Source organism: Limanda limanda, chromosome 2 (genome assembly GCF_963576545.1).
Source record: "Limanda limanda chromosome 2, fLimLim1.1, whole genome shotgun sequence".
In the NCBI taxonomy this organism is placed as follows: Eukaryota; Metazoa; Chordata; class Actinopteri; order Pleuronectiformes; family Pleuronectidae; genus Limanda; species Limanda limanda.
This window is the reverse complement of record NC_083637.1, coordinates 25,602,434-25,622,337: the sequence shown is the minus strand read 5'-3', so window position 1 is coordinate 25,622,337 and position 19,904 is coordinate 25,602,434. Positions and strand designations below refer to the sequence as shown.

The window sequence follows — 19,904 nt, the reverse complement described above, 5'->3', positions numbered from 1 at the left end:
GGTGGGTTAACTTGCGTTATTCAAGATGGAGTCTATGTTAATGACACCATGTGGCCGGAGCGCACACTGGTGGTCGTCACATGAATTACACAAAGGAAATTTTAGACAAAGAGAATTCTTATCTCTGCTTGGCTTTGGGGCCGAATGGTTTCCAGATGTGTTCAGCCTCTCTAAGCATAGATTTAACTATGTGACATGACCTGTATTATAAATACAGGTCAGGAGTGTGTATAGGTCGGTTTAGAAGGAGAGAGAGAGAGAGAGAGAGAGAGAGAGAACATGAGAAAACATGTAAGGAGAGTCCAAAGAAGCTCTTAAAAATACGTCTGAGATGAGTTAACAGTGATTCACCCCTCAGCCCTCAAGCGAGCGTTGTGGGCCGAGGTTCTGATCGGTGAAATCACTGCAGACTCACACAGACGTTAACAGTGCGGGCGGAGGCGCTTCTCGCGGCCCTATTTACTGCAACACAAAACATTGCGATCCAACCGGAAACCGGAAGTAGCGGCTCGGAGTAGTGGCCGGCTAAAACAATGGAACACGGAAGTTCCATCAACAAAATACACTCAAGTATTAAATCAACACGCTACATATTAAAACTAACATCTGCCCAGACAACATAAGCCTCTTACTGTGACCGTGATTTCGTGGGTTGCATGCGACTTGGCGCGAATCCCCGGAGGTTCAGTGAATCGCTTGAAGTTTCTCAGACGGGCTCTCGTGAGCACCGCAGCTGGGCCGGAGCCGATCCGTTGTGCTCCGTGACGAGATGAGGTTTCGTCTTCTTCTGCAGCAGCGGAGATCGTGCTGCCTCACAGGGACGTTCGGCTGCTTGTAGCCGTTGTAGATCGTGTGGAGAAAGAATAAAGTAAAGTCCGTGTGGATAAGGAAACAGTCTGAGATCGTCCAGCGAGCAATTTCCTGTGTTGGTCTTTCCAAGTTAAAAACAGGAAAAGTCCTTTTCAAAATAAAAACGTCAACTAAGGTAAAAGAAGAAATGAATGAAATGAATTGAAATGAACAAAACAAATGTCTTATCGCCTCCATTAGTTACTGAGTCGTGTGGTTAGACCTCTTGAGGTCAGAAAACAACTTGAGCAGCGTGGAAAGGAATATGACAAAGAGAGTCTCTTAAAAATACCGAGTTAACTAGTAGAACCCCGGAGGGGTTCTGTTGTCGCTTGGGCATCTGAGTGAAGAGAGAAAAGTCTGTGAGCAGAGGGGTTTTGTTCTACCTGGGAGGTACCTGCCCCCCTGGAGGAGGGGTCAAGGGTCAGTGTTGCCCTCAGCCAATTAGATGTCAGGGTCCCGACCTTAGTGGGCGGGGATTCGACCTCAGTGGGCGTTTCAGAGTCTCATTTGGGTTTTTGCAGAGCGGCCTGCAACATCTCCCCACCAGGCCCTGCTGGAGGGGGGGCACAGTGGGGGTTCAGGACATGCTTCCCCCACCAAGGCGAGGCTCCAGGCTGTCTAGAGAAGGTGTGAATTAAGACTGAAACTGGTTGAACTGGTTTCAGCTGGGCCTTGTAGGCCTCAAGTATTTACAACCTATTGTTTGATGGTCACTCAGGACCTCACCCCCAACACCATATAGCAGTTCATCGTCCTCAATTTGTTGCTTTTCTCTCTCTCTCCTCTTTCACTCTTCAGTTATAGGAGCTCTTTGTTTGTATACACTGGCACAGACTTGTAGGGAAGGCCATCACAGTCCAATCATTTCTCAACATTGTCCACATCAGAAAAACGATTCCACTTTAATAGTGTCTCTCTGTAAAATCCAATCCAAACTCTCTCTCTCTCTCTCTTTCTCGCTCATGTTTACACTTTTACCTTCCTACAACAACCCAAGTCTCACGAGACTTGAGAGTGAGACTTGTCGTTGAGCAAGAAATGTTGCCAGCCTCTGAGTTAAGGCCCAGCATAACAATACATCAGAAAATCCCTTTACGAGGTCGTTCCTCGGACTGTCAGAGTTGCCACATAAGATTTTACTATCTGCCACCAAACCGGAGCTGCTGAAGGAGATGATCTACTGAAATGAGTACCATTCATTAATTTATTCCCATTTAAGTTAACGAGTAAGTAAATATTCTCAACAAATATGTTTGTAAATGACAGAATCCGTTCAAGTCTCAAACTTTCATCTTGAACCATCATCAGAATCAGGATTGAGAACAGTTCAGTCTCAGTGGATCTTCTAGCCATGAAGACAGCACAGATCATTTTAACTATATTATACTGTCAGACAATTTAATTTATAACAATTGGTCGTATTTTATACCGCATAAAACATTCATGTTGAAGTAATAAAACTGTCAGATAAATATAGTGGAGTAGAAGGTATCAACTTTCTAGTGAAACATAGTGGAGAAGAAAGTGTAAATATACAAACCCACCTGCAGGTGAGGCGACTGATGGTGGCGGGTTGGCAGCCTTGAAAATAGAGGACAACAAATTAAGATTTTATCTCTTATCCTCTATAGAATTTTTTTAAAACTTGTACAGCTTATTACTTTCTTTTTTTTATGTGTTTCTTATGAGGTCAACTTTTCATTTGCAAGAGGACGACCGCACTAATGGTCTTTCTTTTATGGCTCGAGCCGAGACAGGCAGATAAAATCTCACCTGGGTCAAGCATCTGTTCCTCGCTGAGCGCCACTGCTCCGGTGTAATGTAGTTGTCTGCACTGCACTGTACGTGGGAGACAAGAGAGGTTATCGTCAAGGAAGGACTAATGGTAATGGCTTTCCACTGCAGCAGTCAACAGGAAAAGAGCAGGTTTCCATTCTGGTGAGAAATGTTAAAGGGAGAGGGGGAGGAGGTCTGAGCCGCTGTGGGCAGAAGGGCTGCTTATAGAGGGATTGATGAGGGGCAGGAAGGAAGGGATGGCAAGGGCATGAGGTGAGGAGGAGAGGGTGATGTACAGCCGAGAGGCCGGGATGACATCTTAAGAGGTGGCAGACTGGAGACGTAGGGCTGGCGGCCTCAAACGTGAAAAATCACCCCGACAGTTTGTTCCAATTTACCACTGTCTCCAGCACACAGCGGTTATTAACGCGGCCGGCTGCCGCTTCAGGATTATTATCTGTCATACAGTCTGTTTCAGTGCGTCTCCAGGAACCAGGCGTCGTCTCATTACCCAACGTGCAGAGTGTGTAGTTCTATTGAACTGCTGACACCGAGGACTGATGAATAAAGGAGCTCATTTGTGGTTCGTACAACAGGACTCGGCTTTCTGAGGGTTTCTGTCGGTTTCATCACTATTCATTAACTTTCTCGCTCTCCTTTTGCTCTTTCTGTCTCGCCAACTTACACACGAACAGACACACAAAACACACACACACACATGCAGACACACACTCCCACACAAGCTGTCAGAACTCACAAGACACACTGCTTCCTCTCCTGCTCTGATGATTTGTTGCATGCTACACAGGGGGGGGAAAAACACTTTGCAAAACCCATCAGAAAATTAATTAAACACAATGTGGTGAAATCTCCTCTGAGAGCTTCTGAGGTTTCAGACCAAAGTATCTGAGGGAAAACAACGAATCCAGACAGGCTTTTAAATTGAAAACCATACCTCTTTTTGTAAATCACAACTATTGTTCCCCTGTATCAGTGGCTCTGGGGCAAAGTGGCTCTCCCTAGATGTGAGAGGGAACTTAAGTCGAAACCCTGGAGGCCGGGACGTTTGCTCCTGGCCTATTATTTGCTCTATGCTGGAGGACAGTCCAATCACATGTTGTGTACCAGGTTATTAACCCTAACCCACCAATAGGTAGTAGACTTTGAACTCTTTTTCTCTTTTCTTCTTCTTTTCAGATACACGACAAAAGTCATGCGATATGCAAGCTTGCATATAAGTATGCAACTATTTAAAATAAGAATAGAGCAGGTCTGCAAAGTTTTAAAATGAAGATTTCCTAGTCAAAACTCAAGTTTTAACATTTCATACTTTTTACTTCAACATACATGCACCAGTTTTCAAACCTGGAAACAAACTGATGCACTGGGTGAACAGTGGCACATTTAAGACCCTGAAAATGTGCTGGAGAAACACTGTAAAAAGAGTGTTGCCTTGTGTCTTGGTCATCAATTACTTCAATTGTATCGGATTCGGCTGCTGCAAAGTACATCTGAGACTCCAGAGGTGTTTTGTGGATTAGAAAACTTCACCCACCCCTCCATCAGCATAGTGGTAAATAGATAATGGGTGAATTTGTGCATTGCTAGGTGAACTATCCCTTTTAGTAGCAGGGATCATTTGTCATGATTTGTGTTGCTGATGACCCTCAGTTTGAATCACAGAACATTGATTTGTACAGAGAAATCGTTGTATTTCCTTGTTTTTCCGCTCCTGTGGAAAAGCCTGCCCAGCATTTTACACTTTTTTTAACTGCAGCACGAGCCTTTAAGGCAACGACTGCTGTAAATCACAATTACAAAGGCAGCACCCAAGTGAGTCTTTGGACTCAATAGCAAGTAGCAGTGTGTATGTGAAGAGGCCAGATAAGTGCTTTTTTTAGCTGCTGGTGCATCAGAAGCAAACAAAGCAAAATTATAAACCCAGCAAGGCCAAAAGTTAAAGTGACTTCATAGACCGAATAGAAGAAAAGTCTATCAAAAAGTAGATCCTCACATGGACTGACTGAAAGACTCTTACTATACAATTTAATACAATTCACAAAGAAACTCCCATTAAAGTGAAAGCTACATTTGTAAAGTTATCAACAAAAAGCACATATTACAAACTCTAAAATAATATGTGCTGTTGTGTTGGAAGGTATATCTTATATATTGTTCAAATTGTGTACAGTATGTTGAAACATCTGGATAGTTTTTATAAAAAAATGTAATTGTCAACTCCTTTCAGTTTTGATTAATCCTCTGTTTTATTATACATCATTGTTTTCCGTGAAGCTTCCTTTGTATGTGGAACATACAGGCTAAAATATTGAGCTGTATTTCACATGTGATGCAAGAGAGACTGTTCTATTTGATGTCACTATAGACTTTGAGATTCCCTTTAGTCAAACATGTTCCCTGATGAAGGTCTCTTTAAAGGGACTCTTACCTTTGTTGCATTTGAGAATTACAGCACATTCAAATCATCCCGCCTTCCTCCAATGCCCCACCCCCTCGTTCCCATCCGCGGTGTTTTTTTGAAGAAACTTTATTTACAAGCAGACTTAACCTACTGCCTCCGCGCACGCACGTGAGTTTTTGTTTACCAAAGCAATGGATTCGGATTCAGAAGCACCGGTAAGTTATATACATTTACATTCACATATGATGACGGGCCCGAATGCGCCACAAGAAGCAGACGGAAAACCTGCATGTCCATGCAGCAAACAGACAGGTCTGTCGGCCAATAAGGTCCTTCGGTCCGAAGAATTTTATTGGTTGAAGTTTTCACTAAATATTATGAGAGTGAAATAATTGTTTGTTTTTACTCCTGGTGGGTCTGTCTTGCATTTTAGAGTGTCATTACCTTATTAATACCAATTTAACCTTATCCAAAAAAAGTGTAAAAATGCAACAAAGGTAAGAGTCCCTTTAAGAACATTTTACAAACTGGAATTGATCCCTGTGAGGTATAAATCAACTGACAGCATGAACACCTCGGATAAAAGCCACCAGCAGGAAGTCTGCTAATGCCCAAAGCAAAGATCTGACTGGGGACGTGTAATGTCCGAAACATGTTCGACACATCAAAGGTGTGAGCAACCTGAAAAACACATGGTTGGCCCAAAACAACATGGCAGTAATCTGTGATGGCCAAGCTGAAAGAGATGGGTCTGACGTTTAGAGAGGCCGATGGAGGGAGATGGTCTGTTTTTTCCCTAAAGGTACAAAGAGGATTAAGATAAGATTATTATGTCATGCCCCGGCCAGCTACAGAATTTCTCAGTTAAGCCTTTTTTTTGCATAATCCTGCTAACTAACTAACAAACAAACCAAAAAATGATTTACTGTAAAAATGTAGAAGCTCTCCCCAAGAAAGACAGAGGTCTTACTCACAGATTATAGAATATACAGTCTCACTGAGGCCCATTGACTCAATGCAGTAAAATGTCTTTGACAGCAGGAGATAACTCTGTTCAGCGATATCACTTGTTCTAACTCTGCCTGTTTCCTCTTCCACACGATCCAAACCTCAAATCTACTGAGGAGTTCATCCTGGAGAATTAGCACATGAACATTTACATAAGTTTCTCTTTCTAAGCACAATAATACATAATATGCCACTGTGGGCTTAATAAATGCAAGCAGACACATTAAAGAGAGATTAGCATCAGTGGAAAACCACCCAAGAGTTGCAAGAAGTGATTAGTGTGATGATTTGCAAGCCCTTTGTTTCATTGATGCAAATATTAGCATGGAAATGTGAAGTCAGAGGATTTCTCCTCAGCGCTGAGCTTCAATTACATGATCTATTTCATAAATCATAAATACAGAGGAAAAATGTGTTTTTTACTTAATCACAATGTAATTAACCATATCTCCTCGGGGCGCTTAGACTCTGGAAATATAAAAGCTTGTTTTCTCTGGTCCTATTAATTGAGGCTGTGTAAACATGGGCGTATCAGATTAATAGAGGACTCAGAAGACACTCTATATGTGGCGATGCTCTCTCTGATGTGCTGCTCTACTTAGCTGCTGCTTAACAACAAAGAGCGAGCAGATCACCCAGATTTTAGAATCACTTCACTGGCTCACTGTAAACTTAAGAACTGATTTTAAGATACTCGTAATAACCTTTATGGCCTGATCTGGACTCACACCCAAGCACATTGTTGATCCTCTGACACCACACATGCACGGATGCAACCTATGGTCCTCATCCTCGGATTTGGTAGCCAATTTAAAATGAGGACCAAGAGGGCTCTCTTTGGGCGCCCACGCCATGAAACAATTATCGCTCTTGAAATGATAATTATCCATAATCCATAATGCTTATCCTTTGAAGGGTCGCGGGGAAAGCTGGAGCGAATGTCAGCTGACATCGGGCTACAGGCGGGATAAACCAACATACAGAGACAAACAACCGCACTCACATCCAAACAGGAAAATTTAGAGTCTCCTAACCCCATCTGCATGTCCTTGGACTGTGGGAGGAAGCTGCAGGCAGACACAGGGAGAACATGCCAACTCCTCGGATTCAAACCAGGAACCTTCTTGCAGTGAGGTGACACTGCTCACCACCATACTGATCCCCTTAAAGCCATATTTGATAAATGAGGTTTTACTGAGCTGGTTGTCTGAACTTGTGATGGGCTCCATATAGAGAGGACTATTGATTATGTCAACATCCCTATTGGTTCCTATGTGCTGTATAAATACAACTTATTATTATTTTATGTTATTATTATGGTCGGTCGACTGTTTGCGTGATTTATTGAGGAACTGAAATAGTGTGACCTGGCATTACCTGTGTTTCCTCACAAGGCAGGCCTCCGAGTGCGAACAGGGGTCTGTGTGTGGACCTGCCCGCACTGTCCACAGAGGGCGCCCTCTCACTGCCCCAGGAGTGTGAGTGCTGCAGCGCGGCCTGACTCTGAGGCCTCGAGCTCGGTCCTGAGATGCTGCTGCTACTCATCCCCTGACTTCCCCCTCTATCTCCACTGCTCCTGCTGTCCCTGCCCAGCTCAGGTGGAGCTCCCTGGGCCGGGGGTTCCCTCAGGTGCAGGGTGTGGAGGAGACTCCTGGGGGTGTCGTAGCGCTGTCTGAGCAGGCCGGGGATCTGGTACTCCTCACTGTGCCTACTAGATGCACGTGAGCTTGACCTGGAGGGGAAAGAGCAGGAGGAGCAGGGGCAGTTAGCAGCACTGTGGTCGTGGGTGAGTGTGGGCTGAAAAGGTGAAGAAGGAGGTGGAGGAGAGGAAGGAGGAGCAGAGGGAGGTGAAGATGTAGCAGGTTGGCTAGCCACAGAGTCAATCTCCTCCCCTCCTCCTTGACTGGCCGCGTCCAGACTCCCCGTACACGAGGAGCAGCTCCCTGAGTAAGACGACTGACTGCCCGTCGCTATCCCAATGCCACTGTCCAATGAGCTCTGCCGCCCGCTGTCATGGAGACCACGAGGGTGGAGCTGGGCCAAGGAGGGGCGAGTCCCAGAGCCTCCCATCACAGCAGCGTAAAGCCGATCATCTGCACTGGCCAGCGCTTTCAGGGTGGAGGAGCTTGACACGGTCTCGGTGGACAGGTGCAGTCTGGCTAACGGCTCCACCCAGAATGAAAGTCTGCTCCCGTAGCTCGTGTCCGATTGGCTGGAGGAGGAGCTGGAGATGCTGCTGTGGTCGTCCCCGGCAACGGATGTGCTGCAGCTGTATGTTGAGGCTGAAGAGTGCGAGAAACTTGTTGGATACCAGGGAGGTGATGATTATTTGATGAGACACACACATTGAATAAACTGACCAGAATGCTAAACAGCTGTAAAAATTCAATAATATACTGTTATTATTATATAAATCATGTAATTCATTTGGTTCTGAATGCAAAGATTTATGACCCTGTCAAATTAGTTTTTAAATGACTGTTTTTCTTCTCTACAGGTAGGGTTGTCTTCGGGTGTTTAGATGCAGTGAAGACATAAAGTTATATATTTTCCAACCTCTCTGGGCTCCAGATGTAATTAACTGGCCTCTGACTTCACACGTTTTTCTTATATACTCAGATAATTATCACATAAACCAGTGATTAAGGCTTTGTGTGAACAGAATATTAAATAGTGATTTATTGAAAAGTGCATCAACATCTGAGGGCCCAGAGATCTGGCCCAGATTAATGAGAGAGTTCATACAGAGTAACATGTTGGTCAGTCACATATACTGTGAGGTGAAGCTCAGAGAACAATATACCTGTGCTGCTGTTGCTGGCCAGGCTGCACTGAGACAACATGCTGAGTCTTTTCTCCAGGTCTGACGTCTGCTGGCTGATACGTTCCTCTGCTGAACCTGGGTCTGCACTCAGGTCTGCTGAGCACACATGCGACACACACCACACGCACAGACACACAAAGAGCACAACGCTGTTATACGAGCGTCAAAGTCTCAGGGGCATTACAATATGAGTTCGCCGCAAAATTGTTTTACCTAAATCCTTCGGAATCATTGTCATTATTAAAAGTCTATTCTCTACTTTTCACGGTGCTACATTAAAAAAAAGACATTTACACTGTACCATTTTACATGAAGTACGCTTAATACTAAAGCTCCATTGTTATGTGACTGACTTTCATTTCACATTTTACCCTGGGCTTAATATATTCTGTCTATGCTGAGGACAATTACAATGGCAGGTGCTTCCCTATTGAACACAAAAACCTTTACTATAATAACCATTAGAATGGCAAACACTAAAAGCCCTATCAAATATAAGGCAATGTTTATCGAGAGCTTATCTAATGCATCTGATGAGCTGTGTGTATGAAATAGTCAAATCTGTATAATATAAGCTCATGTACATAATCAAAGCATGGATAAAAAGTATATAGTTAATTGAAGAACTGCAGAACCTCCATTCACTACACTAGCAAAACTAAACTATTAACTAAATATAATAACATATGTTGCATAACAATAATTAGCACTTAATAAATAAAATATCCACTGAAGTAATGGTGATGATTTACAACCGATTATTAGAGCCAAGTTGAAGGGAGAAAATCCTTAAGATTAAGAGATTTGGAGAAATTGTAATATTACGAGAACAACAAAAAAAGTCATATTTTTAACAGCAAAAGTTTGAATTTAATGAAAAATTCCTTAAATTAAGAGATCAAGAAAATAAGATGTATAAGGAATCAGCAGCAAGGAGAACCCAGTTCCACTCCTTCTGGTTCCAAACCATGAACCAATCACATTGTTTCTTGAGGAACTATGAATCCTCTTTGAATAAAACACAGATTAATATGACATATACTCTTAAATTATAACTTTATTCTTGAAAATATTATTATTGTAGTATTATCAATTTATTCTGGAAATCACAAGACAATGAAAGTGTGGTAGAATGTCTTTATGTAAAACCCATGTCACGGCACCAGGCCTGGAAACAGTTTAGTGTGTAAGTGCAAATGTAAACATCAGAAGTTATAGGAGCGTCTTTAAGTCGTCTGCCTCGTGTGTGAATGTGTCATCAACCGTTTCTCCAGCTTGTAAATTGAACATTTCCCACAGGAGGTTACAGGCTCTCAACTGTCTGTGGGAAAATCAATTTAGTGTAAAAATCCAGCCAATTACACACTTAAAGCTGTGCTATATAGTTTGGAGGCGGCTGAGTGTGAGGGGGGAGGCATGGCTTCCATGGTGTGTGTTTTGCTATGTGAGCACATCGCAGTAGGTCAGGGTGTTTGTGTGTATAGGTGTCAACAATCTCCCCTCTTGGATTTCTGCCTCTGGATCGCAGCAGCTAATGCTAGCATGTAGATGCCGAGTTTCTTCACTATGCTATGTGAGGTGTCAGCTAACATTTGCTAACGTTGCTAGTCCACACTAATTATAGCTGCTTCACAGCACTGGATATCGGTGGGGGCAGTGGGCCCCAGAGCAGAGGGACGCAGGTCGGCTGACAAGAGAAGAAATCTGGCAGAGGAACCGAAGTTTTCATTTTCAGCCTGGATCAGTATTTGTTAGTCCAGTTGGAACTTAAAGGGCCCCTTACCTGACACTAATTAGACCATTGACTCCTATTTGAGCAGTTTTTCCCAGACAGGAAGTGTATGAGATTCACAACCAACATAATCACATTGTGTCAGTGCGTTGCTAGATGGATGTGATCATAATGAGAATAAATTAATATCCTTTTGTTCTCAGATGCACATGGACACACAAAGGTGATGCAACACACATTCCCACGCCTCACAGTCGTTCACCTCCACCAACCAATCAAGTGTAAATCCTAACTCATATGTAATGAAGTCGAAATTAAGTTATTTTCTCATCATCTCGGATGCTGTGGTTCAGGAGGTAAAGTTGGTCGTCCAATATTCTTGACTTATGGCAAAACGTGTTTTGTCAAGTCACAGTGACCTTTGACCTGCGATCACCAAACTCTAAATATTTCATCTTTGAGTCCAAGTGTGCGTTTGTGCTAAATCTGAAAATCCTTCCAGCCACTCCTAACATTGCGTTCACGCGGATGGCCTGGACGGACAGAGGAGTGGAGGTACAAGGCATCATGTTTACAGAAACGTATTTCCTTTGACCAGGTGGTCAGCGCTGCAGAGTGATAAACTATATTTAGCATTTAGCTCTCCATACACAATGTTTTTTAGAGAGTGAAAGGGAATGTAAACAACACTTTTCTTAGTTTCCAAAAAAGCCCCATGTGGTACCTTTAAGTTACACTAAATCTTAAGGAAATCTAGTCTTGTTCCACGACTGCAGCCACTCAGTGTTTGGGGAAAGAGAGCGATACATCAGTGAGTTGAAGAAGAAGGGTTTGAGATGATTTTGACCTTCTGCATTACAGAAGAGCAGCGGACAACTCCCTGACTATAGCAGGACATAAATAATTCTACAGAGACCTGACAGGAAAGTCCAGACCAATCAGTGTGATGGAAATGAATGTGGAAACTGGGTCCAGGTCAAAAATAGTGAGATACTATAAAAGCTTTATAAGATAACTGACTCTGAAGTTATAGTTTTGTCTATAAGCTGACCTGTAATGTTCATATCTTACCATTTTAAACCACATAAACTAAAAATAGCTCCTGAGGAATATCAATGTGTACAGTTAACGCACATTCCCAGTGTGCTTGTGTCTGTGTCTATTCGAAGGCATCATAGAGATGTCAGATCCTTGGTATGTGCCCTGCGCAACTTTTCTCTTTCCGACTGTCACCAAACCATCTGTCTCCATCTTTGTGGTCTCAGGAATGCCTATGAAATTAGCAGTATGTTACAATAGCGCAAGGGTCACACACAAAGGCTCGACCCCTTGATCCACACGGTGACTCTCGGGGCTTTAAGCATGTGCTGTTTCCGTTAGCATGGCGCCCGACACGAATGCTAAACATGCACACTAAACAGGTAGTAAACCTTTATCATGGAAGTCCTCAACTCACACACCAATGGGACTGATCATTTCAGTTCTCATCAACTGACATGGTCGTAATTAAATTCTGTGTAGGCATATATGTATTATTAACAAAGTCAACGGATTCTGTTAACAACTTGTGTGTGTGTGTGTGTGTGTGTGTGTGTGTGTGTGTGTGTGTGTGTGTGTGTGTGTGTGTGTGTGTGTGTGTGTGTGTGTGTGTGTGTGTGTGTGTGTTCACCTGGCAGAGAAGGTCGGAGGCCGTGTGGGGCCCTACTGGGGGTGACACCCCTGACGATGCAGTCAAACAGGAAACTGATCTGCTCTCCTTCTGAACAGGACAAGAAGAAAACACCCGCCCCTGGAAGGTGGACAGGGAGAGAGAGAAACACTTTAAATATGAACACAGAGATAAATAAAGATAAAAATATCAGTTAAGCTCAGTTAAAATCAGTTAAAAAACAACTAATCTTAATATAAAGTTCAGTGCATCTGATGGCAGAAGTAAGAAAAAACTGTAGCAAATGGTGAAATATGGAGGAAAAGAAAATGTTGGCGTAAGGTCAAACAATATTCATCGAGGCGCTGAAAGCTGCCGGAGAGGGGAGGATGTTCTTTGAGTCAGCAGCAACCTTTTCTTCTAAAGGTTACATAAGACATCTATCAATTCACCACCCTCTCGCCTATTAAGCCAACACAGAGGTAGGTGCTGGGAAAACACAAGACCAGCGAAAACAAAATGAATGAAACATCAAAATGTCACATAATGGAGACATTGAAAAGACAGCCACGACGTAAGGCCTTACTCAGGGCTTTGGTGAAATCATCTTTGGTTTTGTGGAACTGAGTTAGCTGATAATAACAGAGCAAAACAGCTGAGGAGCAGAAAAGCCGTTCACTGGGAAATTTAAGAAACAAGTTTAACGTTTTATTTATGCACACTGAACCCCAGAGCTCCTCCACAGTTTTCCGGAGGAGGTGTATGTGAGGACACCTCCACCTGACCTCCTGGTATAAGTCCAGAGGAGTGGATGGACTCACTAGGAGTTGATGACGCTTCTAACACGACGGACACAAAAAATGAAAAGAAAAAGAGAACAAACAATCTCCAGGGGAAAAAACTGAGCCACACACGTTCAACACATCAACAAAGATATCAAGAGAGTTTGTGTGTTATCTCTGCAGCAGAATGAAGACCCTACGTTCTGCCTCTGCACTGCCCCATCAGTGGATATTACATCCCTTCCATTTAACATTTAAATTTCCTCCTCAAACTAAGTGCGTATTCAGGGATTTTTGCTTTCGCAGCATTTATTAGATGTTAAGCTGAATAATCGTACAGAGGTCCGGCTTGAATCATCACTAAGCTTTATTGTAATGGAAATTTGCTTATCAGTTCACGTCCTTAGAGTTTTGTCTCGACCAACTCCTGAGTCAAAAGGCTTTCCACTGTTATCTTCAAACACAGAGTAGCTGATGATGCAATGGGAGCAGTGATAGTGAACTAAAACAAAGTTAAGTCATCATGGGACAGAAAACCAAGAAACCAGCTGAAAGATGCTAAAAAGAAATGTAGAGTTGTGTGATGATTTACTGTGAGTTCATCACCACCACCACTATCACTGTTTCACATTTCACAGTCATTTAATCTGTGTTTAAAACAGCTTTAAAGTCTACCAGAAATGTCTTTGAGCATGAACGATCAAAGCTGTTTTTTTTACGTTTAACGCGTAAGGTCTGCAACTTTCTCAGAAACAGAAGTGAGATCAGGACTGTCGGTCTTTCCACTGTTTACTTTTTATCTAGTGTGAACACACGTCATCAGAGGTTTTGTAAAGCTTTTTCTTAGTATTTATGGGGCATTGTCAGTGTGACCTTTATAATAAAAATGAGGTATGTTCTGGCATTATAAAAATTTCTCAGAAGCCTCTGTCATAATGTTTTTTTATTTGTTATGAACACCAATGGGGCCTTGATATTTCTCACAAATATTGTGCAGACAGATCTTATTTTCTTAACCATTGAAGCAGTGGCACATTGAATTGACGATAAATTACTTCTTGCATTCCAACTTTCTGACTACTCGCGACCAATATTCATCTTCATTTTTGACTTCAACTTCCCTCCTTTAAATTGCTTAGGCCTGGTGCACAGTGGAGGATATTCAACTGTTTTTAGTTTTAAAAACATTAGAAACCACAGACAAAGTGAAAGATTGAAGGGATTTTTCATATTCTAAATGTCAGAATGTACACACTTGCTGTTTGTCTGAAAATATTTCAAAGTAGTGATTCCAGAGACTTGGAATCAAACGGAAGCTCCGACACAATCAGTAGCATTCAGATTATTTTGTGCATCCCTCCCACTTGGGCAGATTATCGGCCCTGACTGGCCTTTAATCGGGAATGCCCCTGCGATGTTGGAAGAGGTAAATTGGGTGTAAAATCCAGTCCTATGGTGTCCACCAGTCCTTAATAAGAGTGAACAGTTAACATTTGAATAAACTACTTAACAACATTCTGCACTTATAATCAATGACATGTATGGAGGTAATAAATCAAAGTTGGGTGGATGTCTATTCTGTCTTAAAGGTCAGAGACATTTTAACCTCCTGTGAAATATTCACACCTAAATGTCATTTGAAAGTTGCTGAGTTTGCATTTTACTTTGTGCTGACCGAGAATCTGGATAAAATGTTGCACAACATGACACACGTATCAGCATAGTAAAAAAGCACCAAAGAGAAACCCTGTCAGACATAGCTTGGTGCCACAATATGAGGTGTGTGAGTGTTCATGCTCATAGTGGGTCATTGAAAGTTTGCTGAAATGGCGTGTCAGCTTAAAATTGCTCTTATCTCGATCACAAGGCACTGACAGCCTTCTAAACTCTGTAGAGGATCATTTATTACTGTGTCTGCAGTGTGTGTGTGTGTGTGTGTGTGTGTGTGTGTGTGTTTGTGTGTGTGTGTGTGTGTGTGTGTGTGTGTGTGTGTGTTAGTCTGTCCAACACATGAGGATCTGATAAAGCCAGAAGATATCCGTCCAGCTTAGACACAAGCTCAGCTCCAAGCATCGATAGCAGAAGCTGTTGGCATCATTATCACGTCGAATGACAGCTGGAGCCCTGATATCACTGATATCACTGACTATACGATGTCGAACATGTTCTCATAACAACCTGCAGCCAGACACTGTATCGTGCAGCTGACTCTCACAGCAGAGAGCATCAGTGAAGGGTGAGAGGTTTTTCTACGGCAGCGTTACAAGACCTCTTGATCTGCTCTCTCCGATTTAGTCAAACAAAAGGTCCTTGAGGGAAATTAGAGAGCTGAACGGCTGTTTTATAAAGTTCAAAGCTCTACTATTATAATTATCCTGCACCGTGCATTTGCACATCTTGCTCTTTTCAACGGTCTGACACTCTGCTACACACATGCTCTGCCGGTTTGTACTTCTCAAGCTTGTTAACATATGAGTGCTATTAGAGAGCTCCTTGTACTCTGGGAACACATTTCCTTGGGGTTTGTTCACTATAAACACATCAGTGTGTGGGTTCCTATGAAATCTAATGATTTATTGGACCCTGGTCACCTTCAAGAAACCAACAAGCAGCTGCATGAAGACAGTCACAGTTTAACAGTCATATTCATCTGAGTAACATGACTCATCAAAGGAAAAAAATATTTGAGCTGACCGATAAATAAATCAACAGAAAATGAAAATTAATCAGCAACAATGTTGTGACTTTTTCATCTGGAACTAAATATTTCTGCTACAGAAGTGATATTTTATATTCTGACTTTTAAAAAATCAATAATGATAACATCACTGATTGCAGCCCAAAAGAATTATTATGATTATATAAGAGTTGCAGGGTTAATGTCCATTAGTATTTGGCTGACCAGAAAAGGCCATAACAACCTTTAATCATCGCATTAATTCAACAGCATCTCCTTTCAAAATTGATATTTTAACTCATAAGAGGAGAAACACTTGTGGATCTGTTCACATTCATAATGGCTTTGTTGACCTGCCGATGAGCCAGTATGCATAACCTCCAGACACTTTTCCTGCTTGCACATAGAAAAATGTTAGCTGCAGAAGTCCATTGTGAAAGAAACTGACAGGACGAGAAGCCAAACTAAAAGATTCTACGAAAACTGACAGGACGAGAAGCCAAACTAAAAGATTCTACGCTTGAATGGGTTTCACTAGAGTTGTTGCTGGTTTCTGGAGCAGCCGACATCAGCACCAGGGACTGATGATTGAGATGAGGTCAAACCAAATCATTGCCAACAGGCAAATGAGTTGGTGTGTGTTGTAATGGCTGATAGAAAATTGAACTGAACTTGTTTGTTGATGCTCAACAGAAAGTATGCAGTGGGTGGAACTCTCCATAAAATGACAGCTTGGTGGTGTCATGTCTCATACGTGTTCAACAAATACAAATAAACATGTAGAAATGTAAACTAACACTCTGCTCTGCCTTGCACTCATGCAAGGAATGTAACGTTCCGATGTGACTCTGGCATCTCTCCTTCTGTCACTCTCCGTTTCACGCAGCCATGCCAAGAGGCTCTCGCTACACCGCCCCTGTGGCTGCTGGCTAATTTGCAGACAAGGTGAGTGAGAAGACTGCAATTGGCCGTGTAGCCAACAGCTACTTTATGATTGGCTGGGGGGCCACTACAAGGGGAGGTTGGTATTTATAGATGCGGCTCATCGGAACAGTGAAACCAGAGCCTCTGGACCTCATGGTTATTCCTGTAGAAGCCATGTGTCCGTTTGCACACAGACACACACAGGAACCCATAAACTTTCTCTGAACACTGGTACATCTCTGAAAAAAAAAATTGTGAGGATGTAGTATAGTATGAAATATATTATGTACTGGGAGAACTGACACAGCATATTCCCCATGTCCCTTTAAACCAAAGCTACTTCTGCTGTGGGCAGGTAAGTTATTAAATTCCTCCTCAAATACTAACATGTCCCATTCAACACTATTTCTGTTGTCCTTGTTGTACACACAAACATGCACGCACACACCCACACACACCAAAACATAAACTGCGGCTCATTCTTTACATTCATGTCCGCATCAGCTGGACATTCAGAAGATACCTAAACCCTGGCACACACACACACACACACACACACACACACACACACACACACACACACACACACACACACACACACACTCACACACACACACACACACACACAGTATTATTTGGTGGGCAGACATACAGGGTTCATACATAGAAAGTCGTCTCTAACATGGATAAAGTTACTGTACAAACACCTGCAATAAATCACTAATGATCTGCCATTAATCATCTCATGTCTCCTAAGATTTATCTGCTGTCCCTGAATATCACAGTGTAGATTAAACCTCCCGCAGCTACAACAGTACATGTCGTATATAATAATAATAAACCAGTCACAAGGACCAAACCGGTACTTTAACTTCATTACTTAAAATACATTTTGCTGAGCCTAAACACACTGCTGGACATTATGGACGATGCAGACCACCACCACCCTCTCCTTATTGTTCATATCTGTAATCTCCAATAACACACACCTTTTTTCAGTGTCAGCTTTAAAGTAGTTCTGTTATTAGTTATCTCACTGCAGTGAACTTATTCTTGACTATTTTTCTAATGCTCTTGTGTTTGACTATATATTTAATGTTTCTCTATAACTTTTACTCAAGTAAAGAATCTAAATGCTTCTTCCACCAGTGTTGAAAAGTGGCCTTCAGACGACTTTGCTGCAGTGCCTGTGTATCGTACGGGTCAAGTTTCTGGACCAGTGAGTTCTGAGTACTTCATCCTCAGTTAGTTTTACACTGAACCTCAGTCTCTCTCCTTCTCATGGATTACTTGTCCCTTTTGTTTTGTCCTTCAACCAGCAGCTGCTACTTGAGTAACTTAGTTTCCTATAACCTAGAGAAGATGTATGATGATATCTGTAACCTTCCATTCATAAAGTACACAAGCAACTAATCTGATTCTTCATTGAGTAAGAGACCAACAATTAAGTACAACAGTATAATGAATGAATGAATGGACGTATAGAAACAAATTGTGATGTAAAAGAGATTTGACCAACACTGCTTAGTCTTGGTTAATACTGAGAGTTAGTTCAAAGAAGCCTCTTTGAATCTGAACAATTTACGTCAAACTACGAGACAATAATCCAGAAAACAAGCCAAATATAACAACAACACCAAAACAGTCAGGAATGCCAGGTACTGCACATGTTGTCATCGTTCAGCTGCTTTTGTTAATGTTGGGCAAGGCCCAGTGATCCGACTTAGAACAAAGGGTCGTAAAACCTTAGGCCAGGCTCGGGTAACCCCTAACATTTAAAAATCCAGCATGGGCCCTTATCTCCATGTGGCAAAAGATCACGTCCTGGTCCCCCACGGTAAGCCCGCCCCTGGGGGCCAAATCCTGACAACTCAATTGGCTGGAGGGCCACACTGACCCCTGACCCCTCCTCCCAGGGGGGAGTCACCTGAGACATGACTTAAAAGGGCTGAGCTCACAGAAATCTCTCTCTCTTCACTCAGATGCCCAAGCAACAACAGAACCCCTCCGGGGTTCTACTAGTTAACTCGGTATTTTTAAGAGACTCTCTTTGTCCTCCTATTTTCCACGCTGCTCAAGTTGTTTTCTGACCTCAAGAGGTCTAACCACACGACTCAGTAACTAAGGAGGCGATTAGACATCGAAACAGGAAGTGCCCCGCTGGACGGACTCACACACTTCCATAGACTTTATTTTTTCTTTTTTCCAACGATCTACAAACGGCTTCAAACCAGCCGTCCCCTGCAGAAGCGCGACGTTCATCCCGCTGAGGAGTAAGAGGCAATCCACTCCGTTCCTGTAAAACAGCACGTTCTCCGCTGTTACAGAAGAAGACGAAGTTTCATTCCGTCAAGGCAGCACGAATAATTCGCTCCCTTTTCCGGTCCAGCGGCCGAGCCAGGAGCTCCGCTCGTGAGAGAGACTACGTGATTCACTGGCCCCCGACACATTCGCGCCGAGGTGCAGACACACCGCGAGGGTGGTACAGTAAGACTTGATTATCTGGGCAGATGTTAGTTTTGATACGTAGCATATTATTTAACATTTGATTGTATTTGTTGCGAGACCGCTGAGTCTCATTGTTTTAGCCGGCTACGACGAGCCGCTACTTCCGGTTCATTTCCGGGTTTTGTGTTAGTGCTTGAGGCCGCGAGGAAAGCCTCCGCCCGCACTGTTAACGTCTGTGTGAGTCTGCAGTGATTTCACCGATCAGAACCTCGGCCCACAACGCTCGCTTGAGGGCTGAGGGGTGAATCACAGTTAACTCATCTCAGGCGTGTACTTTTAAGAGCTTCTTTGGACTCTCCTTACATGTTTTCTCATGTTCTCTCTCTCTCTCTCTCTCTCTCTCCTTCTAAACCGACCTATACACACTCCTGACCTGTATTTATAATACAGGTCATGTCACATAGTTAAATCTATGCTTAGAGAGGCTGAACACATCTGGAAACCATTCGGCCCCAAAGCCAAGCAGAGATAAGAATTCTCTTTGTCTAAAATTTCCTTTGTGTAATTCATGTGACGACCACCAGTGTGCGCTCCGGCCACATGGTGTCATTAACATAGACTCCATCTTGAATAACGCAAGTTAACCCACCATTTTGAGTCTATTATTGCCACGCCTCCGCTCTCTCTCTCTCCTCCCATCCTGGCTCTAAATTCATAACGGCTCCGCCATCTTGTTTTGTAGTCAATCCGCCATTTTGAGAGTTTTTAGGCCTTGATTCCACGAATCATGATCGGCCTCCATCTTAGATGT

The 19,904-nt window shown here is 42.8% G+C and overlaps 1 protein-coding gene across 1 annotated transcript in view; it reads right to left on the bottom strand.

Annotated features, from left to right (window-relative positions):
* Positions 1-19,904, bottom strand: part of dok7b (docking protein 7b) — a 41,568-nt gene that overhangs the window by 9,904 nt on the left and 11,760 nt on the right. Inside the window, exons 6-10 of the mRNA XM_061083573.1 lie at positions 12,284-12,403; positions 8,862-8,975; positions 7,436-8,340; positions 2,626-2,691; positions 2,397-2,433 (exon numbers count right to left, since the gene is read on the bottom strand). Coding sequence (XP_060939556.1) covers positions 2,397-2,433; positions 2,626-2,691; positions 7,436-8,340; positions 8,862-8,975; positions 12,284-12,403 — 1,242 coding nt within the window. The remainder of the gene's footprint in view (positions 1-2,396; positions 2,434-2,625; positions 2,692-7,435; positions 8,341-8,861; positions 8,976-12,283; positions 12,404-19,904) is intronic.